Source organism: Tupaia chinensis, unplaced genomic scaffold (assembly GCF_000334495.1).
Source record: "Tupaia chinensis unplaced genomic scaffold, TupChi_1.0 Scaffold140095_1, whole genome shotgun sequence".
In the NCBI taxonomy this organism is placed as follows: domain Eukaryota; kingdom Metazoa; phylum Chordata; class Mammalia; order Scandentia; family Tupaiidae; genus Tupaia; species Tupaia belangeri.
In genome coordinates, this window is record NW_006199974.1 from 408,853 (window position 1) to 433,825 (window position 24,973).

General features: G+C 36.0%; 1 protein-coding gene across 1 annotated transcript in view; it reads right to left on the reverse strand.

Moving 5' to 3' along the window:
* KIAA0825 (KIAA0825 ortholog) overlaps positions 1-24,973 on the reverse strand; it is a 494,795-nt gene that overhangs the window by 340,524 nt on the left and 129,298 nt on the right. Inside the window, exon 6 of the mRNA XM_014593286.2 lies at positions 8,395-8,553. Coding sequence (XP_014448772.1) covers positions 8,395-8,553 — 159 coding nt within the window. The remainder of the gene's footprint in view (positions 1-8,394; positions 8,554-24,973) is intronic.

Here is a 24,973-nt window from a genome sequence, read left to right on the forward strand (position 1 = left end):
GGGAGGAAGGAAGGAAGGAAGGAAGGAAGGAAGGAAGGAAGGAAGGAAGGAAGAAAGAAAGAAAGAAAGAAAGCAAGCAAGCAAGCAAGCAAGCAAGCGTTTAGTGCAAGGGAATACTACTAAGCTAAAAAGAACAATCATCTGTCATCTGATAAAAAAAATGGTGAATCTGGAAGATAAAATCAGTGAACTAAGGCTATGAAAGACAAACACTGTGGATTCCCACTCAAATACACTGAGAACCCTCTCTCTTTACTGGAAGCTAAAAACTCAGCAACATGAAAGTAGAGAGAGTAAGTGTAAATACTAGAAGGTGCATAGGAGGATTGGGGAAGGGGTTTGGGAGAAAATGATTACAGACACAAAAATGCATATAAAAGAGTGGAACAATTTATGGAATGGTGCTCTACAACAGAGTAAAAATGTTGTTGATGATTCAATATGTACTTCCAAAGGGGGGGAAGGCAAAAAGAACAAATGATAAAGGTACAGAACATAATGTAATGTCAAATGTTGAAAATGTTCTATATATTTATGTCCTTGATTTGATTATTATACATTATATACATGCTTTTATAAAAAAAAAAAAACAATGTACCCCACAAAGACATACAGAGACTACATGTAAATCTGAAACTACAATTAAGAAATAAAAACTTGTGATGTTTTTTAGCATGTTAACACTTTTGTTCTTGACAGAAGGAAGAATAAAAATACAAAGACAAACATCAGCATATCAGGAAAGATGACACTCTGAATAAGCACGTCAGTGAATCATCTGAAAAACACAAACCCGGAACAGATATGAAATAATCCCTCATTTCTAAAATTGAAAATATTTTCTCAGATTTCATTTTTTACAATTAAGGAGCTTTCAGGGATAAATATTCCAAAAAGAATTCGTGTCCACTTTTCCTATTAAGGTTACATTAATGATAATTTGATTAAATACGAATAATGTTAAAATCTTATTGATTTTATTGGTCGTGATTCTAATCAATAAAGTCATCCCCCAGAGGTGTGTGTGTGTGTCCATGTATTTCCTTAAATGTGGTTCTATGAACTCAATTGTGAATAGTTTCAAAGGAATACAATTCACAGAAATTAAATAATTTTGTTCTGATAAAATTAGTTTTAATATTTTTATACATAAAGTGCACTAAAAGTAATTATTCCATTTGGTAGGCAATATACTATCCTCTTGGAAAATTTTATCAGACTTTATTCTGAGGAAAAGTTTCCCTTGACTCTAGTGATTCTTGGGATTTGTGAACATTTCTGAAAACTGGATTAAAGTGACAAAACGCTATACAAAAATGCACAATATGGCTGGATAACAGGCACGTGTGCTTGTGCTTACACGGAAACACACACACACACTTTTGGAAGATTCCAAGGCCTTCTTGTAAAGTTCATTCATAAATCCCATGGGCCCATGAACTGTAGTTTAAGAACCTGTTCCATTTCTCAAGACACATCACAATACAGAAAAGGTTTTAGACCCAAATAGTTTTGTACTATGTAATCTAAAATGGCTTTTTGTATGGTTGGTATTTTATAATGTCTTAAGGAAATGGTGTTATAAGTAAGGGTTAATTCTATCCTGAAATAAAATCTAGATTAATCACAGATTTTTAAATTTAAAAAAAAATGAAACTACGAGCCAATTAAAATAAAATGTGAAAGATTTTTTCAAAAGATCTGTGTAGAGAAGACTTTTCAGGACATAAAATGTAGAAGCTATAAAATAATTCTGCACAACAAAAATACTGTTAGTCAAAATAGATATGACAAAGTGACTTGGCAATCCTTCTTGAAATGTCTATTTTTTAAAAATTAAGACTTTATTTTTTAGATAAGTTCTAGGCTTACAGAAAAATTGAGCAGAAAGTAGATTTCCAGAGAATGTATACTTCTCTGCTCTTACTTTCCCCATTGTTCACATCAGCAATGATGTGGTACATTTGTTGTTATTGATGAACAAATATTGAAACATTAACTGAAGCTCATAGTTTACGTGAGGGCTATTCTGTGTTGTGCAATTCTTCGGGTTTTGCCAAATGCTTTATGTCATGTATCCACCATTACTGTATCACACGAATAGTTCATTTCTCGAAAATCCCCTCCATACCACCTTTGCATCCTCTTCTCCTCTCTCCCCCTGCCAACCATTTATCTTTTTACTGTCTCTAGAGTTTGCCTTTTTCATAATGTCCTATAGTTGGAATCAAAGTACAAAACCTTTTCAGATTGGCTTCTTTCTCATAGCAATATACATTTAAGGACCCTCCATGTATCTTCATGGTTGATATCTCAGTTCTTCTTAATGGATGAATAATAGTCCATTGTATTGTCATACCACAATCTGTTTAATCTATTCACCTACTGAAGAACAGCTAGTTGCTTCCCAGTTTTGAAGAAAGTTGCTGTAAACATTCACGTGCAGGTTTTTGTGTGGACGTACGTTTTCAGCTCATTTGGGTAAATACCTAGGAGTACAATTGCTAGATCATATGGTCAGACTATTTTAGCTTTGTAAGATACTGCCAAACTGTCTTCGAAAGATGCTGTACCATTTTGCATTCCTGACAGCAATGAATGAGAGTTCTTGTTGCTCCACATTCCTGCCAGAATTTGATGTCAGTGTTTTGGATTTTGGCCATTCTGATAGGTGTGTAGTAGCATCTAGTTTTAATTTGCATTTCTCTAATGACATGATTTTGAGCATCTTTTCATATGCTTATTTGCCATCTGTATATCCTCTTTGGTGAAGTGTCTGTTCTGATCTTTCATGCATTTTTAAACTGGGTTGTTTTCTTGTTGAATTTTAAGAGTTCTTTGTATATTTTGGATACAAGTCCTTTAGCATACAAATGTTTTGCAAATTATTTTTTAGTCTGTGGCTATCTGTTCATGCTCTTTATGACCCTAACATCTTATTTGCCAATTCTATTTCAGAAATTTTACCCTCTAGATATAGTTGGGCACAAATCAGATATAGCTCAAGGACATTTGCGATATCATTATTTGCAAAGGCAAATGAAGCAACGACAACAACAAAAAAATTAAATGACCATTAATGAATAGCTACTTAAATTATGATGCATGTGACAATGGAAAATTAGCTCTTAGAAAGATTGAGGTGTTTCTACATTCTCTGAATTGTTAATAAAAAAAGAACATCAGCAGAGTTGACAAGATTTTGTATTATTTTAATATGCAAATGGAAGTCATTGCCTCTGGAAAGGGGAACTACACAAGTGAAGTGGAAAAAGACTTAATTTCACAGTACACTCTTCTGAATTGCTCAAAAGTTTTACTTATGCATATAGTATTATTTGAAAAAAATTCTAAAGAAGTAAAAATTATCAAGTTAATAATGACATGAAGAAACAACATTGGGGTTCTTATTGTCACCTTACTGTTCTACAGAGAGCTTAAAAAAATAGCTAATTTAAAGGGTAGTTACCCTGGAAAAATAACATTAGTTTGAAATATAAGCTTTGCAGATTTGTTTCTGGAAGTCACTATCTGCCATTGTGTAGCTATAGTTTAAGACTCAGGAAAAAAGTTAATTATCCTGTATTTATCATTTCATTCCCAAATACGCTGTGTTTATTCACTCAAAGTAATATGCTCAGATGTTTATATAAACCATCTGCCTATTTTTCAAGATGAGTAAGAAAAAAAGATAAGCTTTCCAAGATTTTTCTTGCTGGTGAGCAATTCTGTTGTAAGATGGAAAATGAATTATCAAGTAATTATGATAATCTTTAAAATATAATCTTTTCCCCAAAAATGTAAAGACTTTTTAAAAAAACTTAATCCTATACAGAGAAGCCAAAGGAATCATTTTTAGGCAGGATTTGTAACAATGAATCCAAACTAATAGATAACTTGAAGTTTTAACAAATTGGAGCATTTAAAAAATTGCTTGGAATTCAAAATGGTTGATTTCAAAACTTGGCATACATAAGTATATGAGCTCTGTGAACATTTGAAGAATTAGTTCATATCTTTAAAAATATATTAAAAATTTGATACACTTAATTATCATTGTCTAGAGATGGTAGCCCATTTTTGGCTCACTGCTCTAAAATACAGATATCTCTATGGTATCAACACTGGTTTCTTTAAAGGCATGCCTACATTAAGAAGCTCAGAAGAGTACAGAGGGTCACAAGAATCCCAACTGCTCAACAGCTTCTCCCACAGAGTTCTCCGTGGTTCATTTTACACTTCAGGTTAGTTTCCACACTGCCGCTTTCTTTCATAGAGAGTAGAGGTTGACAGTACTTCCTTGTGACATCCACTTTCACACCCAAATTGGTCTTCATAATTCCCATTGTGTGTTCTACAAAGCAACTGGCCTTGTTGGCAGCTCTAAGTGGGAACTACAGGTCTTTCTTTTCTTCCCTGTTCTTTTCTGGCTCACAAGCAACCTCCCACCAAAAGCGAAATCTGTAGAAGAGACTACATCCAAGAGATAATACCATGAAAAAAGTATGAAGAGAAGCCCAGGTGGCCACCTTGCAAATTTCCAATGTGGAAGCTTTCGACCTCTCTGCCCAAGAAACAGCTAAAGTCCTAGTGTAATGAGCTTTACAAACCCTAGGAGCCTCTTTACCTTAACTACATACGCCTCCCTAATACAATCCCTTAACCATCTAGCTAAGGAACTCTTAGAAGCCATTTGACCCCTCTTAAGACCCCCTAAGAGTACAAACAATCTTTCAGAAGATCTGAAATCTTTGATTCTTCTGAGACAAACCCTACGTGTTCTTCTTACATTCAATTGAAGCAGCCATTGCTCTTTGTCATTGCAGGGGCTAAAGAAAAATGAGGGCCAAGAAGCCTCCTGGTTTAGATAAATCTCAGATGCCACCTTTGGAAAAATTGAGGAACTGCCCAAAGAACAACTTTATTCTGAAGGAGCTTTAGAAATGCCCATAAATCAAACCTAAAGCCACTCCATAAGATATCATCACCTAAAAGAAATACAGTAAGGCACCGTAACAATCAATGTCCTATCATTTTCCGAAAGGATGAAAATAAAAAACCATCAAATTATGACCAAACAAAACCAAATAAACATGTCTAAATTTTTTTCTTCCTCAGAAAATACTTCTTGTGTCTTTTCAAAATCTTTTGTCTATATTCACATTACTAAAAGAACTGCCAGTCTGGCCAAGTCTACAATATAATAGTAAACATCAAAGTAAAAGCAAAATATTTAATTAATCTTTACATTTTCTCTATGTGATGTCAAGCACCTGGATATTTTAAAAAACATCTGGACAGTAGAGAAAAAAAAAAAAAAACTCTTAACTTTCATCAGTTTGTTTGGGTTACATAGACATAGTACGCAACTCTTTCCAAGATTTTTATTAGCAAAATATGCTCCAATCAAAATAAATATACAGGAAATCAAATGACCTGCTTCATCCCCCATTCTGTACCACATACGATTTCTGAGCAAAACTTTAACTATCAGGAATACCCAGTAGTTAAGATACATTTGGTTTCTTTCACCATCTGTTTCAAGGAATATTTTGCTTCCTGATTTAAAAAACTAATGCTTTTGATAAGAATTGATTAACTTGGATGCATTAAATAAAACATTTAAGATTTTTCTTGACAATTTCGCTCAAGATCATTTTTTAAAGAATCCATTTACATAAAGTTGTGTCAGATTAAGTCAATCTTGGCTTTGTTACCAAAAAATATGAATTTCAATGACGAAGAATACATATATCACAAGGGGATGTTCTGCTAATCAGACATTTTTAATACCTGCTGTTCAAAATCCCTTCTACATACTGTATTCAATAACCCACAAATATGTTTCTGTAGTAGCCTATTATTAAAATGATACTGAAGTTGCTTTTATCTGCCATAGTGCTTACATGACAATAATTTTGGAGTAAGACAGAATATTGTGGCTTACTTATGTATTGCTCTGTTGATTTTATTCAAGAATGATAAATAGTGATCTCAAATATATGGTTTTTGCAAGTCTCCACATTACTTGATCTTCACCTAATGGAGGTATTCTAGCTTTTGTTTTACTCCTTTTTTTCCCCCTGAAATCTACATATCAAATCCATGCTTCAATTCTTGGCCATTTCAGTTTTATATCTTCATAATACTATTCTAATAAAAGTCTAATTTTGGATTTATGCTGCCTTTAAGAAGAATAAGATTTTCAGCATTGACTTAATTCCCCAATTGGACAGACCTAGTACCAATACAAGATGATCCCAAATGGTAGGAGTCTAGACATTTTGGAGATCATTCTGTTTTATTTATTCACACCTCAGAAAAGATCTACTAGAGATGTAGATGAGAAATGCCAAATATTAGTCAGGCATGATGGATGAGTACCAACACCAAATGTAATGTCCACTGCTCAAGAACCAATGTGTCAATCCATCATTAGGTGTTGCATTTCTCTATTTAAATCTCTGATGGACCAGACCACTCCATCTAGAAGATTCTTTTAGGATGCACATTATATCATAATTATTAAAACTATTTTTTATTCTATCTTTCATCAATTCACATTTTCTGTCTTATATATCTTTATTATTTCCTCCTTGGTTTTTTTTTTTTTTTTTTAACTTGTCAGCTTCAGAATCTATAATCCACTTCAGTTTTTCTTTGGGTTATTTCCAGATTTGGAAAAGTAAGCTATGTCATTAACTTTATAATTTAATAGTTCTACCTAACCTTATCCTGAAACATAAAAGGCCAAGAAATTGGTTCGTATAAAACAAAATCTGGCCCTATAATTTTTCTGACATTATTTATACTGGCAAAGTAAAATTTTAAACACAAAAGTAAACAAACTGAATGAACTAAATGTAATTTTTACTAAGAAATTGGGTTTATAGGTTGAAATATTCAGATTATTTATTAATACTTGCGGAACTCACTTTGTTTTGTGGTGCGGCCACTATATACAGTTATTCTTAGAATGCTATATGGTATTATACAAATGGAAACTTGTATGATTCCTTCTGAAAATGATAGAATCTTTACATAGATATAACAGCAGAGAACAAACCTTAACCAGTACGTCTCTGATTCTACCTTTAATGTTAGAAACATTGTGTTCATACATAAGGCATAGCTTTCTTCAAAGGCATTTTGTTAAAACTAACCAAGCTTAAAAGAACATATCTAATTATAATTACTATTTTAACAACTCACACTTATTGTTTATGATATGCTAGATGTTCTTTTAAGTGTTTTATTTGAACTAAGTAACTTGTCAGCTTCAGAATCTATAATCCACTTCAGTTTTTCTTTGGGTTATTTCCAGATTTGGAAAAGTAAGCTATGTCATTAACTTTATAATTTAATAGTTCTACCTAACCTTATCCTGAAACATAAAAGGCCAAGAAATTGGTTCGTATAAAACAAAATCTGGCCCTATAATTTTTCTGACATTATTTATACTGGCAAAGTAAAATTTTAAACACAAAAGTAAACAAACTGAATGAACTAAATGTAATTTTTACTAAGAAATTGGGTTTATAGGTTGAAATATTCAGATTATTTATTAATACTTGCGGAACTCACTTTGTTTTGTGGTGCGGCCACTATATACAGTTATTCTTAGAATGCTATATGGTATTATACAAATGGAAACTTGTATGATTCCTTCTGAAAATGATAGAATCTTTACATAGATATAACAGCAGAGAACAAACCTTAACCAGTACGTCTCTGATTCTACCTTTAATGTTAGAAACATTGTGTTCATACATAAGGCATAGCTTTCTTCAAAGGCATTTTGTTAAAACTAACCAAGCTTAAAAGAACATATCTAATTATAATTACTATTTTAACAACTCACACTTATTGTTTATGATATGCTAGATGTTCTTTTAAGTGTTTTATTTGAACTAAGTCATTTAATTCTCACAGTCATGTATTGGAATCTGAATCATCTAGTCCTGAAAGAAGACAAAGACAAAATTAATTTATTCACACATCAATATTTTGAAGATGAGAAAATTCAGGTTTAAGAAGACTGAGTATTTTGTTCAAGATTATCTGGCTGTTAGTAGCAGAAGATGAGATATTAGATTAGCCAGTTTACTTATTTTTTCCATACAACAGGTTGTATTTCTTTGAAAAAAAAATTTAATTTTAGCCAAAAAGGATTATCAGAATTGACTGACCTATGATGCTTTATCAGTTAAAATGAAGAACTTTGCTAATCACAAAGATAAAAATGAAATCCGTGGTGTGCATTATACTGAAAATTTTTTAAAATAATTACTTCATGTCTTTTTTTTTTTTAAGGTGGTTTAGACTCAAAGTGGCAGAAAGAAAAAAAAAAAGAGAAATTACAAATTTATACATTTAAACAAAGGAGCATATTACCCGAAGTATCCCTGGGTATGTTGAGTGATAAAAACAGTTCATCAAGCTGTTCTTGAACATTTTTTTCCAGCTTTAAAAAAGAGTTTATGAGCTGTGATAAGAACTGGAGTTCTTCTAAACGGAGAGAGTTTCTTCCTTTCTGTGGACATTCAGGAGTAACTGTGAGAAGAGAAGATCAATACTGTTGTACATTTTCTTTGTTTTCTCAGTAAATACAAAAATGATACACATGATTCCATAAATCATCAAAACTAACAAGATCCCCCATAATTAAACCAAGTATGTTCATTAAAAAATACATATAAAGTCTCCTAAGGAAGTCTTTTCTTCTGGGAAACTAAAGATGAATACTCTGTTTGAATACTTAGATTGATTCTCAAAGTTATAAACAGGAATTTGATTTGATGTTACAAAATCACGTATCTTTTTTTTACAGCCTGGTATGACTTGAACCTAATCATAAGGAAAATCAGACAAATCCAAATTAGGGGACACTCCACAAATTAGCTTTTGTACTTTTCAAAGTGTCACATCAGGAAACATGAAAACTGGGAAAGGTTCACATCTGAAGGGGACATGCCAATTGAAATCAACACATGATCATCATTTTATTTTATTTTGCTATTGGAGTAATTTGGTGAAACCTGAGTAGTCATGCTATTATTGCATGATTGCTAATTTCCTGATTTAGATAACTGAACCACAGTTATGAAAGAGAATCCCCTTGTTTTAGAAATATACACTGAAGTACATAGGTAATTATCTGCAACCTATTCCTGGTTCAGAAAAAAATGTTTTGAGAAGAAAGAGAAAGACAGTGAGAAAACAAAAGCAGAATTGTTGCAAAATATTAACACTTATGGGATTTGGATATGAAGGAAATTTGGGGATCTTTGTCATGTTCCAGCAACCTTTTTATAAGCCTAAAGTTAAAATAAAAATATAAGAGAAAAAAGACTTACATAAAGGATTTAACTCTTCAAGACCTTATATATTGCTCCTATATGGTTAAGAAGCAAATTAACTTAGCTGTTGGATCTAGACCACATAATTCATAAAATGGTGTTTAAAAATAACTTCTGTCTAAATTACTGTGTTATCTATTGCTTGCACGAGAACAACAAAATTTAGAATAAAGAAAGATTTATTTATATTTCCTCTTATAGTTATGGTACTAATCAAGTCAACTGCCATTTTAATATGATAGAAAAACACCTCATACTCTAAGAGCATGGAGAATGATTCATGTATTACATATTCCTAAACAACTTCAATTTGCAGCTTTCATTTTTAGATTGCTATCACCAAATGGCATGCTTGATCAAACTTTCAAGGATTTAAAGAATCATCCTAGGGCCAGCGGGTGGCATGGTGGTTAAGGTGTTGTACTCCCATATGGCCAACCAGAGTTCGAGTCTCAGATCTGGTGGCTTGCTCTCTCACTTTCTCTCTCACTCTTTCTCCTTCTCTTGTCAAATTAATAATAATAATAATAATGAACGTATTTAAAAAGGACCTTTCTTATTAGTGCCACTTTTTCAAATATACATTAACAATTAATCCTCAAGACACTTCTTGTAAGATTGATGAGGCTTGATTATAAACTGGAAAAACCTGTAAATTTTTTACTTTGTAGGCAAAGTAAAGATAAAGTGCCTTTGGAGAGAAAATACTAAGAGTGCGAGAGTTCTATTCAGTGTAGGGTCTCGTGGTTGTTCAGGGTCTGGTGATTCCACATGAAAAGATTACTTTTGTCACATGGATTTAAAAGAAAGGTTTCACAAATGTAGTAATTTTATGGGTAATCCATTTCACTAAAGCGAAACTTTAAAATGTGGGCATCAAACTTGTAGCTATATGATATGGCCTTTCAATAAGTACCAACAATGTCATGATATCTTTGCAAGTAATTTGAGAAAGAGCTGCCTACCAATTTGAACCATGGGATCTAGTCCTGTTCTTAAAAAGTTTAAATTTTTTTAAAAAGAAAAGCTTTTTTTTTAAAAAAAATCTACAAATACCTCCAACACTCTATTTCATCTGGGCTGACATTAGCTCCATATGTACTAAAATCTCTCTCTAAACAGCCCTTTTTACATCTACATTCCTCTGTGGGCATACCAGAGACTATAAGCTTCTATTGCACATATACATATGTATAAGCACATATACAAATGAGGTTTTGCCAGAAAAATATACCCCCAAAATGAAAGGATAATGAATATATCATGTTCTATTTTGTCATTGCTTGATTCTCATTTGCTGTTTGTTTTCTTTTAAGCTTTGCTTTATATGAAGGACTAGTTTAACCTTCAAAATCTGAATGCTTCTTTTGGACCTAAAATGTTTAAAAAGCAAGGACAGCAGGTGGCATGCTGGTTAAGATGCTGGATTCCCACATGGATGACCTCTGTTACAGCCCAGATGGGGAGTGGGGTTGGGAGGCTTGAAAATCACACCAGACATGTGTGCGTGCATGTCCAAAATCCCAGAAGAGAAGAGAATGGAGGAAAAGGGATTGCAGTGTGGCCAACCCCCTGTGTGATTTCTCATTTTCCCTATCTCCTCTCTCTCTCTCTCAGGCTAGCATATGTGCAGTGTCCAAAAACAAAAACGAAGACAAAAACAAAAAACAAACCTAAATAAAAAAAATAAATTTGAAAAAATTTATCAAGCAATTTCTCAAAGACTTTAAAAATCCTTTCTAACTCATTATTAGAAAATGGCACACAATACTTTGACTAGAAATTAAGCATAGTTAAGAAGCCTTTATTCGGCTCAGTTCTCAAGCAGAAGTATTGTGAATGTTTATAAACAGCAGAGAAGCATCCAAGAAAAATCTTTGGGTTGAAACACTATAACCTAAGAGTACTGCCTGTTTAAAATTAGGTAAGGTCTAAGCATGCTACATGAAGAGATCTTACCTTTATGAACTGAATTTAGAAGAACCTCATATTCTAAAACTATAGCAATATTGAAAGGTAAATCCATTTTAATTCTGTTAATCTTTATAACTTAATAATAAAAGAGGACAGAATTATATATATATATATCATCAATTTAATCATTTTTATCACAAAGAAGCAATGATTATGGTAGAGACCTATTAATTAGTTGTCCTTATTTCCTATCTCCGTTAGCTCAGTGCTCTCCCAAGGGATACTGTATGAGTTCTTAATTTATGGGAAAAATAATTCTGTGATAAATTCATTTTGTGAAAGGCCAATTAAAGTAAAATTAAACACAAAGGATGGAAAAGCATTTCCCAAACTTATTTATTTTCCCCACAGTATTTCACAAGACTAGTGTCCTAATCATCATATCTTAGCTGATGATTTCTATCTGCCTAAGCATATCTATTTTTCTCTCCCTTAGACTCTTCACTGTTAACCAGACTAGGAAAGGTCTTATTCCTGCAAAAATTCCCTCTATGTTCTCCTTCACTAAATTAGGCTTTTCCTCTTCTTTCAATATTATTTCTGTTTGCTCCTCTCCTCCAAGTCACCTTTCCAGAGAACTTTATCTGGATAAAATCAATCCATGTCTTCTTCCCACCTAAACCAATCTAGCCTGCTGGTCTCCCTCCTTTTTTTCCTCCTTTTCCTTTCCTCCTTCCTTCCTTTATTCCTTCTTTAAAATGACTGTAGAACTGTCCTGCTCAGACGGACGTGCTTATACACAGGCGACTGTTCTGGTCTGCCACCAACTACTGCTGTAAAATATCGGAAAAATTGACTGTGCTTTGTTATAGAATGAATTCAATGAGTCATAGGAATTGTACATTTCTCCTAAAGTCTAAGAATAGTATAAAGAAAAAAATTAAAGCTCTATTTTAGAGCAAGACTTTAATTTACTCTCAACTAGCAATGAGTAAGTCCGTGTAAATAACTAAACAGTTGAGTATTTTTTGTCCTTCTATATAATTTTACTTAAAACTTTAAAAAATGAAATAAAAAGTTCTCCACTTTGCTATTATTTAGAATATTTAGAACACGATTTAAATTTTTTTTTGAGAGATTTTCACTGTAGGGCGCGTGCGCTCGCCAGACAGACAGAGAGAGACATAGAGACAGAAAGCGAGAAATCACCCCCCAGGGGGGATGGTCACGCCGCAATCCCTTCTCCTCCATTCTCCTCTCGGGATCTTGGGCACGCACGCACACGCGCCCGGCGTGAGTTTTAAGCCACCGGGTCCGGGACACGAACCGCGGTCGACTACGTGGGAGTCCAGCAACATAGCCATTACGCTAACTGCTGGTTCCCACGATTTAAATTTTTGTTCATGATACAGTTATGATGAAAGTTATTTATTTATTTTGGGTTTTTTGCCATAGGGCATGTGGGCTTACTGGAAAAAGACAGAGAGAGGTAAAAAGAGAAATCACCCCCCACAAGAGGCAGTGGCCACACCTCAATTCCTTCTCCAGTTTCCGTTTGGGAATCTGGGCATGCACACATACATGCGCCTGGAGTGATTTTCAAGCCACTGGGTCCAGGACTTGACCCTGTGGTTGGCCATGTGGGAGCTCAGCGGCTGCCACCTGCTGACCCCAAAAGGTACTTTATGCTGCATTCAGGAACTAACGTTTATCCCTCGTAAAAGGCATTTCTTGCAACCAGCCGATGGTGTAATGGTTACATTGCTGGACTCCCACGTGGTTGACCACAGTTCAACTCAGGACCAGTGGCTTAAGACTCACAGCAGGGGCTAGAAAGGGCATGGTAGTTAAGGACGCTGGATTCCCACATGGCCGACTGTGGTTTGAGTCCTGGACCTGGCGGCTTGGTTTCTTGCTTTCCCTTTATCTCTCTGTCTCTCTGAACTTAAAAAATAATGATAATAACAAATGTAATTAAATGAATAAATAATTTGGGGGTGGGGCTTCACACCAGGCACATGTGCATGCATGCCCAAGACCCTGAGAGAATAGAGAATGGATTTGGTGTGGCCATCCTCCCTGGGGGGTTATTTCTTGCTCTCTGTCTCTTTCTCTGTCTCTCTGCCAAGCACACATACCCTATAGCAAAAATCTCTCTAAAAAATAAATAAATAAATAAATAAATAAATAAATAAATAAATAAATAAATGGCACTCAAACTGTTAATCATTTGAAAACAGGTCTGTGATCAAATAAGCTTGGGAAATACTACATACTTAAGCCTTCTTCATGTGTTTCACAATGCAAATTAGTGTATTATAGTCTTTTTTTTTAAACAGGTTTTTGTTATAGGACGTGTGCGCTTGCCAGACAGTCAGAGAGAGACAAAGAGACAGAAAGTGAGAAATCACCCCCTACGGGGGATGGCCACGCTGCAATCCCTTCTCCTCCATTCTCCTCTCGAAATCTTGGGCACGCACGCACATGTGCCCAGAGTGAGTTTTAAGCCACCAGGTCTGGGACGTGGACCGCAGTCAACAACATGGGAGTCCAGTGACATAGCATTACGCTAACTACTGGTCCCAAGTCTTTTTATTTCTATAATACGTCTATTTACCACTTTAGTAAAAACTTTAAACTTAATATTTCTCAGTTTTGACCACTGAACATCGATTTCCTGATATATCAATTCTTTATGAAATATCCTCAAAAGCAACTGGATTTTGGTCTTAAAGTCAGTCACGAAGGTGCTATTATCTAAAACACCAATGACTTTTAAAACAAAACAAAATTCCATTTTACCATGGTCAAGAAATTTGTGAGTTATTTATTTCTAGAAGCTATATAGAACACCTGTCTTCCCTCCTTTCATTCCCTCCTTCTGCCCTTCCTTTTATGAGAGAGTGCATGCAAGAGTGAGCATGAGGGAGGTAAGAGAGAAGGGGAAAGAGGAGTAGATATTCTTGAAAGGATCTTGCTGGGTCATGATCCTTCCCAACCCAGTCACCCAGCCACCCAGCCTCCCAGCCAGTGAGGATCATAGGTGGCCACAGGCCCAGCCACTGGGCAGCAGCACCCTCCAGCTTGCACCACTGTGGCTGTCATTCTGTGGGAAGTTTCTAAGAGTGTAGTCTACATAATTACTCTGAGCAAAAAGGAACCACTGTCAGAAAAAACCTTGAAGAACAATTGAAATTCTTTAGACACATTCCTCAGAAATATAAAATTATATACATGAGGCCAGAGATTACATCCAATATTCACCATAATATCTCAGAACCCCACACAATCTCTTATGCAAAGTAGGTAAAGAAACTGGTTAAAAACAAAGTGAGTAAGAGCCAGCCAGTGGTGGGGTGGTGAAGGTATCTGGATCTCACATCGCTGACAATGCAGTTCGAGTACTGGACGTGGCACTTGGGAAATGCTGGGCATGTGTGTGAGCATGCCCAAAATCCTGAAAAGGAGGAGAGATAGGAGAGAAGAGACTGTGACCACACCCCATGAGAGGTGTTTTCTCTCTCTCTCTCTCTCTCTCTCCAAGTCTCTCTGGCCAGTGTAGATGCCCCTTAGCAAATTTAAATCAACAAAAACAAAAAAATGGATGAAATCTCAAGAGTTCTGAAAGTGGCCTGGTTCATCCCAGAACCAAAAAAAGGTTTTGTGGGGCCAGCAGATGGTATAATGGTTACGACCTGACTCCCATGTAGTCGACCACAGTTCAAGTCCTCGACCTGGTAGCCTAAAACACGGTCTGCAGGCATGACCAAAATCCTGAGGGGGGAATACAGAAGGGACTGCACCATGGCCATCCCCCTAGGGGTAGGGATGATTTCTTGCTTTCTATCTATCTCTCCAGCTAGCACACGTGTCCTATACCAAAAATATCTTCAAAATAAAGAGAAGATTTTGTACCTAATACTAACTAAAGTGCATTCTTCAAAACAATAGATATTTATAGATGTTAATTTATAAATAAATAGTAGTACCAGTTTACATATTCCACAAACATTCTATTGCATTCTGTTTGACAAAATAGATGTAAAAATTACTTCTAAAACACGAAGTGTGTACAAATGGATATAAAAACAATGATGGACTAAGAAACTGGTAGAGCATATTGATATAATTCTCTTTAAAATATGATTTTTGTGTACTTAGAAAAAAAAAGTCACACTTCAGAAAAAAATCTAGCCACGAAAAATGTACACAGATATTCATAGAACTTTGACATAAAAATGTTAAGTCTCTATGTATATATATCTATGTTTATAGATATATATGCATAAAATATGCATATGCATACATATATTGATGTTTATATATACAAGCGTCTATAGATACATCCGTGATGAAGAATATAGACTATACACTTAAAGGTATTTTTTTTCTCTAGTGACTAATATGGTTAAAATATTAACCTCATTTCTTTTAGCAAAATTTAGGACATTGAAAATAAATCTAGAGGGACATTAGGCTCCTCACATTTGATCTGCAACAAAGCAGCATTTGGAACAAATATCAAAGTCCAGCTAAATCAGACAAACCATGAAAATACAGGTAGTGGCTAAAAGCACACATATTATCTTCCAAAACCATTAGCAACAGAATTCTTGTTAATAATAGCATTAAGATACAGAAGAAAATGAGAAGCTAGAAAATCAGATAACCTGACGCTGGTGGATCAGTATAATAGGATAAAAGAGGCACATTTCAGTTTCCCCAAGAAAAGTGAACATTAGCCACCCTATTATTGACTGAGAGTGGATTCATTTTCAGTGAGGCAGTATTCTCAGTGCCACCAGACAAGTCACGTAAAAAGAGGTGACATACAAATGCTATTGAAAGTCTTATTATTCCAGATGAAACTCATGACATAATCCAAATGGAATACATTTGTTCCAGTAAAGAAAACTTTTAAATAGTATTATAACACGAGGTCAGGAGGGACTGCATAGGAACAAATTATAAGCAGTACTTTTCCCAGTTCCTAAGTCACTCACTACCTGAGAGCAGGTGGGACTTGAGAGCCACTAAGTGGATACCAGTGGCCTGAAGGAGCACTGAGCCTCGTTGAACGCCAGGTTCCAATGAACAAGGGAAGAGCAGAATGCAAACACCATGACTCCAAGTGTGCGAAGAACCTTCTTTGTCATGAATGCCTAATAAGTAGCTGGAAAATCACAGAATACCTGCAGACATTGTTTTTGTCACAGAGATTAGGAGGAAACTGAAACTTTGTTTTCTTCTTTTCTCCAGCATTATTTTTGTAACTTTTACTTATTTTGCAAATTAAATGACTAGAGAAAGCCTCTGGGGTAAAACTAAGACAAGGAATATTTCTACCTTGGTTTTTCAGAATTGAATGTGTGACTTCTCCCTTTTGAGGAGGCTTCCATATGTACTACTGGAAATAGAGTATAATTTCAGAATAAATTGAGTAAACTAATGAGTGAATAAATGATTAAAAGGATAAAGTGAGTATCTGGACAGTTGAGTGAAAACATAACTAGATACAATATAAGGTGAATATGTGGAAATTTAGAACCCCTCCACCCCCGTACCTACCACCACATACATGTGAGGAGTTCTTTTCGACAGGGTGAGAGCGTGGAGAAGGAACTGTTGGGGAGACTGAGCCTTATAAAGGTAATGAACATGAATCTGAATTCAGGAAACATTTAGCTCCAAAAGCTGGAAGTTGAGCTTCTCCCACTGTCTTTCCCACTTCTGCTCCCTACCTCTAAGTTTTATTATGTGATGCACTGGTGTTTACAGTACTGTTACCTGAAGCATAAAAACTGGTAATAGGATGGCTGACATGTAGACTCTTTTGAGTCAAATGTCATGGGTTCAAATCCACACCGTTCCCTACTAGCTGTGTGACTTTGGACAAGTTACTTAGTTTCTTTATGCCTCAATAGTGTTTGAAGCTTAACTGAGTAAGCACAATGGAAGAACACCCCAGAGGCAGTAAGTGGCCATCTCCTCTGGAAGGTTGCCCTCAGATTCCAGACCAGATTAGGCTCCTGCCCTCCACACTCATTTCATCACACATATAACTTTGTTTCAGCATTTAATATATCACATTGTATTTGTCAGCATGAGTACTGCCTCCTGAAATACTAAGTTCCTTGAAAACAGGGATTTTTTTTCCTATTATTGCATTCTCATTATCCATTATCATGCTTATATGAATAAATCATTTCAAAATGACACATAGATGTGTGTTAGAGGGGGAAAAAAACGTACTTTCAACTCATTTTATTTTATTTTTTTTGTCTTGTTTTGTTTGTTTATTACATACCATAAACATTCTTCTTTGGTAAAATACCAATATTAAATGAGTTTCACATTAATAGCTTTATGTCAGTTTTAAAAAGAACTATTTTGGAAAGAAAGAACTAGAAACATCACAACAGAGCCCTGTTGCACTATAAATATGAGGGCCTTCAAAAAGTTCATAGAAAATGCCTAGGAGGAAAAACTATGAATGGATTTCAAAATTGTTCTGCACCAAAATTGACTAGTACTTGAATTTCATTTTCCACAAACTTTTTGAAGTTTCCTCATGTTATAAACTATTATTTAAACAAGAAGTCCATTTCTAAGGCTAGCATTCATAAAGTTGAATGGTAGCCCCATTGCAAGTCCTTCCCCTTCATCTTTACTGTGTCAGTCCTTTAAAACACTGGTTTTCTTTTTTTGTGACTTTGGACAAGTTACTTAGTCTCTTCATGCCTCAATAGTGTTTGAAGCTTAACTGAGTAAGCACAATGGAAGTGAGTGTGATCATTATCTTTTTGGGAATCTAATATAAACTACACACCTATTTCATGGAAATAATGCATTGTTAAAATCCTCAGAGATTCCCAGTTCTTAGGGCTCTGTTGATCTTCTGTCATTATCTGTAACTATTATAGAAGCAGACCTTGTGCATCTTCCTCCCACTAAAAGACTGTAATCCCTAGAAGTTTCTACTTACCTTTGCAAGAAGAATAGGCTCGGTTCAGTTTCTACCTCATAAAACCCTTATCACTTCTCCCATTTGATAAAATGAAATGTCCTAAAACATTTACACTGGCAGGGCCAGCAGGTGGTGCAGTTGTTAAGGTTCTGGACTCGCACCTGACCAACTGCAGTTCGAGTCTTGGACCTGGTGGCTTGACACGCCAGGTGTGTGTGTGTGTGTGTTTGTGTGTGTGCGTGCCCAAAACCCCAGGAGGAGAATGAAGGAGAAGGGATTGTGGTATGGCCATCTCTCCTGGGAGGTGATTTTTCACATTCCCTCTCACTGTCTTCTCTCTTTCTCTCTAGCTAGCACATGCATCCTATGACAAAAACAAAACAAAACAAAACAAAACAAAAACAAACACAAACGTGTACAGACAACTCTCCTAGACTAATACAAAATAGATACAGGGTAAGGTAATGGGGCGTACTACAGAATAACTAATGGCCTGACCCTTTCAGGAATGCACACATGCACACATCAGTATAAAGTAGCAAATGCACACATCAGTATACAGTGGTAAGTGTTTTCATAGCAGTGTATGATAACCCAAATGCTCTATGAGAAGACACTGAATGGCTAGCATATATATGTCTACATTTTCTACACTTCTTTCTTTAATTGTTCTAGGCTAAGCTATTGTTACACCAAATTTTGCACCCATTGATAGGATGGGTACTCATGATCCAAAGACAGGTAGCTGTATGGACAGAGAGAACACCAGGCTTGGAATAAATCATCCCAAACCTGCAAAAACTCTCCTGTGCTATTTACTTTGGAGAGATTCGGTAGCAAATATCCCCTTGCTTCACTTCCCAAGAGAAACCTAAGTGGCTAAACAGAGTGAAGATAAAGCCATCCTGAAACTATTTTTCTGCGTCAATGAGAAAAACTGAAAAGAAACTGCTTCTATTATTACTCTATTTATGATTTCCTGGCCAACACTGGCTCCACTGGGTGTCACCTAAACTTACTGCTAAATGATAACAAAATTCTCCCACAGTCCATTCCATCTTCTCTGGCAAAAGCTGTCAGTATTACATTAGCAAGAGATCTGACTTCTTGCTTATTTTCCAGCAGTATAACTCTCTGATTCCTCTCCTATATTCTTGTCTTTTTTTTTGACTGAGAATATGAGAGAGAATGTCTGACTTCTAATGTGGCCGCAGTTGGGCTAGCGTTAGTTAAAGATGTTAATCAAAGAATAGCTCCCATTTGAGTTCAGCCAAAATTGAGCACAAATTTCTGCATATTTCCTCAGTTGGCTTTTCTTTTGTTTTATGCTGGTTTAACTCCCAGTCATAAATACTTAGAAATACTGACCCTTTCAGAGAACATCTTAATAAAAAGACATCTCTAGTGTAATGAAATGAGTTTTGCGTTTAAGTACTGCATGCTAATAGTACATTATTAATAAAATATCTTCCCCAGTTCCCTTTCTCAGACTCAACTTTTCCTAGAGTTCAGTTAATTTTATCCCTTTTCATGACTAAAAATTAACCCACAGAAAAAATTTAAGATGAATTAACAAATTCATCTTTACTATAGCCTAAGGTTGTATCTGAAAATTCATATTTCATTTTAGAAGAAATATGCCATGAAAGAGCTGTCACATTATCAGCTCTTAATATAACATGTTAAAAACTTTTTAAAAAATTTAGTACTGAAATAAAAATAATACCATCATCAAAAAGATTTAAGTGAAGACACCTATTGAGTGTGCTTCCTAAAATATTTTCTAACTGAATCATAACCTTTCAGAAGAGAGTGAACATTTTGCCTCTTTTATTCTAAAAAATAAAGCATCAGATTCTCTTCACACATTTTTTATCATATAAGAAAACTGAAATGCCTGTAAATGTATATTAAAATAAATATGAATAGACATAAACTTGGTAATAATAACAATCTCTTGTATCTACATGGAAAGCTGTGTTCACAGTTTATAACTTTAACAGAGTAGGGTAGACCTTAGAGATAGGGAAGACATTTCCATCGATGGCCCTTGGTAGCGTTAATTTTATATTTAAGCTTGCCCTTTAAACTTCTTTCTTCAATTTCCTTTTTTTTTTTTTTTTTAAGTTATCTCCTTCAAACTTTAAATATGACTTTGGAGTACTGTGGTGACAGGTATAATTTTTCACAGTATCTTCTCTCGAAAGGCCTATAATCTACAAAAAAGCATCTCCATACGGGTTTCACTTACAAACTCAACAGAGATTTGCCTTGTGCCTTCAATGCACAAGGTACCATGTGGCACATACCACTGTGGTGACAACAGAGAGGTTCAGTGTGAGATCTACAGAGGGTGGGGATGACTAACAAAAGCCATGCCTGGCACCAGTCACCATCATTCCTGGTTATCTCTGTCTTCTAAGATTAATTTACTTCTCCCTAAATATTTTAGTTCAGACAAGAAGACATCATGTTTAATATATAAGAAACACTCAATGCTAAGAGAAATCTCGGATAAGAAAGTATTGTAATTGAAGGGCCAGTCCCATGGCCTATTGGTTAAGGAAGCCAGATTCTATATGGCCATATGGCCAACTGTGTGGTATGAATCCCTGCCCTGGGGACTTAAGAAACATATTCAATTCATTGTGTGTGTGTGTGTGTCCAAAATCCTGACAGGATGAAGAAATGGAGAAGGGATTGTAATGTGATCATGCTTTCTCTCTTTCCTTCTCCTCTCCATCTTTCTCTCTCTCTCTCTCTCTCTCTCTGGCAAGCACATGTACCCTATAGCAAATTTTTAAAAATTTAAAAAAGAGGAAGGAAGGAAGGGAAGAAAATATAGTAGGAGCTAATTTCCTACCGTACAAGCTTCTGTCATAGTTAATTTCATGGGAACTTTTTTTTTTTGGGGGGGGGCATATAGAGGGTCTTTCTGACACGAAAAGGGAAGTCTAGATGTTTCCCAGTCAATGCACCAAAATATGATGCAGGAACACAGGGACACAGGGGTAATCAGGCTTACTCTCGCAGTAAAACACAGGTTTTTGCCCCATGCTAAGGAAGAATTAGAGTCGTACACACAGGAGATTAGATGTAGCAAAGTGGGGAGTTTATTAAAAGAAGGAAAAACAGAGCTTCCAAAAAGGGAGGGGTCAAGGAAAATGAGTTGCTCCATGGGAATATTTTTTAATCAAAAAAAGTAAGTAGAAAATGCAAGCAAAATTAAGCAACTTTTTTCTTTTTAGCGTATATAAACAAATCTTGGACTTACCTGATTTTTATATTATAAAAAAACCAAAACTTTGTTTAGTAATACATATACTTAAAAGTTCACTTAGATCACATTTTACATCCAGCATTGTTGGTAGCTGGGCTGTGATAAAGGAAAAAACAAAAACAAAAACAAAAAACAAGAATAGGTGGAAAGGAAGAATGAGAGAAAGACCAGGAGAGGCCAGGAGAGAGGCAGTTGCCTCAAACAGACATGAGAACGACTAAGACAGCACATGAGAGTTCATGAGAAACGCACAGTCCACAGTCCATTCGGTACAGTCTTGAGCTTAAATGTGGCTTTTCTCTTTGTAAATGAATGGGGGAAAAATCAAAAAAAAGGAAACTACATCATGACATGTGAAAATTACATGAAACCAAGTTTTAGGGTCCACAAAGTTTTCACTGGGACACATGTGGACTTGTTTATGTATTGTCTATGGTTACTTTGCCCTGCGAAGGCAGAGGTGAGTAGAGAAACAGAGACCGTATGGTCTGCAAAGTCTAAAATATTACTGTTCATCCCTTTACAGAAAAAGCTTGTCAGCCCTTGCCCGGGAAGAATAATAATGCAAATGGGAGAAACAGATTAGTGAATGCACAATGGGAAAAACTATACTTAGAAAGGGAGGTGGAAGGGACGAGCAGGTGGAGTACTGGTTAATGCACTGGACTCCCACGTGGTCAACTGCAGTTTGAGTCCCAGACCCAGTGGCTTAAAACTCATGTCGGGTGTATATGTGTGCATGCCCCAAATCCTGAGAGAATAAAGGAGAAGGGATTGTGGTGTGGCCATATTCCCTGGTGGGAGATTTCTTGCTTTCTGTCTCCTCTGGGAACACACGAGCCTATAGCAAAAGAGTCTCTAAAAAAAAAAGAAAGAAAGGGGCACCAAGTTCTACCAATAAGGTAATAGTTACCATGGATATAAGGGGATGTCAAAAAACTGTGGAAAAATGGAAGTAGAATATAAATTTATTTTTGGTACAAGAAATATTTGAAATCAATTTCATAGTTTTTTCACAATACACATTTTCCATAAACTTTTAAAAGATCTCCTTATTCTTTTTTTTCTTTTTTTTAAAAAAATTATTTATTTAATTTTATTTATTCACTCATTTATTTTAATTTGATCAGAGAGAGATACAGAGAGAGAGAGAGAGGGAAAGTGAGAAAGCACCGTCGGCGATGTGGGAGTGTCCAGCACCTTTGTGGGAGTGTCCAGCACCTTAACCACCACGCCACCTGCTGGTCCCAAAAGATCTCCTTATAAATTAAACATCCAAGACTAGTTTTCTAGTCTGCTGATAATCTGTTCTTAGACCGATATTACATTTGTCATTCAGTCGTCCAATTATTTGACACCTTGTTTTTGTCCGTTCAGCACTAGTTTCCCTCTTCTAATAACAAGCTGACCCTTGACCAATCAGAGGCCTTCCCTGAGACTCTCTGAAGTGAGGCATCAGGAAGCTGTGAGGATGTGAGCAGGAAACTGGCCCAGATCACATACTCCACTAGGTTAAGAAAATGGACTAAAAACGGAGCTATCACATTGGGGGAAAACAAGACACAGTGAAATACAGCTAGAAACCCAAGTTCCTCTTGCTCAGGTCTCCAGAAATCCTCTGGTTTCTGTCCTTTGAGAGGTTTGTTTAGCTCTTTTCTATGGTGTAAGCTACCACATTCTTCCTTTTAATAATGTCCCTCTCCCTTTTTTGCATAAGAAACAGAGATGAGGAATTAAAAAAAACAAAGGTATCACTTGCGAATTCTAAGTTCTGGCTAATGTCTTCATCAATTATAGAATAGCTCCTACAGTTCCCTTTGCTGCTTCCAACAAGCCATAAAAATCTTTACTACAGGTACTATCTGAACCACAAGGAAGCTCTTTCTCTTTCCCCCTGTTTAAGGTCTACTCATGGCCAAGCTCAAGTCTTTTTTTTTTTTTTTTTAATGAGAGCAAGCTTTGACAGGATCCTGTCTTAACTTGAACCCCTTTTTCATGCCCTCCAGCTCCTCAGGATCCTGGGCACCTGCACACTTGCCCTTGTGCATCCCCAGCATGTCCTCAAACCTACCTAGGGATCCAAATCTGCAGCTGGATATAGGGCTTCCATCTTGGAGGGCGACTTGTGTCCTTGAGATGCCACAGAGTTTGGGCTATTAGGTATCAAGTCTAAATATGTTTTTCCAGCTTACTTTTTTTTTTTTTAATTTTGCCAGAGGGCATATGTACAGCCAGAGAGAGAGAAAAGGAGGGAGGGAGGAAGAAAGAGAGGGAGAGAGAGAAGGAGAATGTGAGAAAACACAAGTTACACTGTGATTCTTTCTCCATTTGTCCATTCTTTCAGGATTTGGGGGCATGCTGACACACCACTCCCAGCACCCAGCATGGTTTTCAAGTTGCCATGTTCAGGACCACATAGGGTCCCATTGCTTGCCACAGGGGACCCAGCAGCTTTAACCACCATTTCATGGGCTAGCCTCAGTTTGCTTTTTTTTTTTTTTTTTTTTTTAATTTGCTAGTGGGTGTGTGCACTTGCTGGAGAGGGATATAGAGAGAAAGTGCCTCCCATACCTCCCATGGGGGATGGCCATGCCACAATCCCTTCTCCTCCACTCTCTTCTCTGACACACATATGCACGCTTCTTAAACTGCCAGGTCCAGGACCCAAACTGTGCAGCTGGCCATGTAGGATCCAGTCACCTTCATCAGTATGCCACAGGTTGGCTTGGGCTCGCTTTTTTATACTATAATTTCCATTCCTTGAATTCCTAAATGTATTTAAAGTCTTATACAAATCACTTGATAATTCATTTAATATAATTTTCTATGCATTTATCAACACCCCCATATTGCTGTGTGGTTTAGTTGTTTTTGCCTCCTAGGCTTTAAGGCACTTAAGATATCACATAAAGTCATTTTTAAAATTGATTTCTAACTTCAGAAAAAAATTGCTTGGAAAAGTAGTATTCTCAAAAGAAATATTATGAGTTGCCCCAGAGTTAGCAGGAGTGGCTGGACTGAGACACAGAATAAGGTAGGAGGTGGAATTCTCAGGGTTGAAAGATGAGGTAGGAGAGGCCAGAAGACCTGAGGAACAAGGCCCAGGTCTTATTTCTGTCTTGCGCCTTCCAAATCAACTCTCTATTCTGTGTATACCCTCACTTTGGAATTTGATTTCAGAGCTAACGTTTCCTCCTATATTATAAAAATATCAGATAGTTGTTTGTCTCTTCCTGCTTTCTGCTTCTCTAGGTCCTGCCCACTGGACAACCAACATGGTTTCATTTCATATTGATCACCAAGTTGGAGGGGCTTCCATCAGGCTGGAATCACTTTCTTCTCAGAACTCTGTAATTGCCTCTCCACATAACTCTCAGCAGCTTTTCATATATTCATATTTTATTTCGTTATCTAGAGGGAGGCAGGGGTCTTATACTTTTTGGAATCCTCATT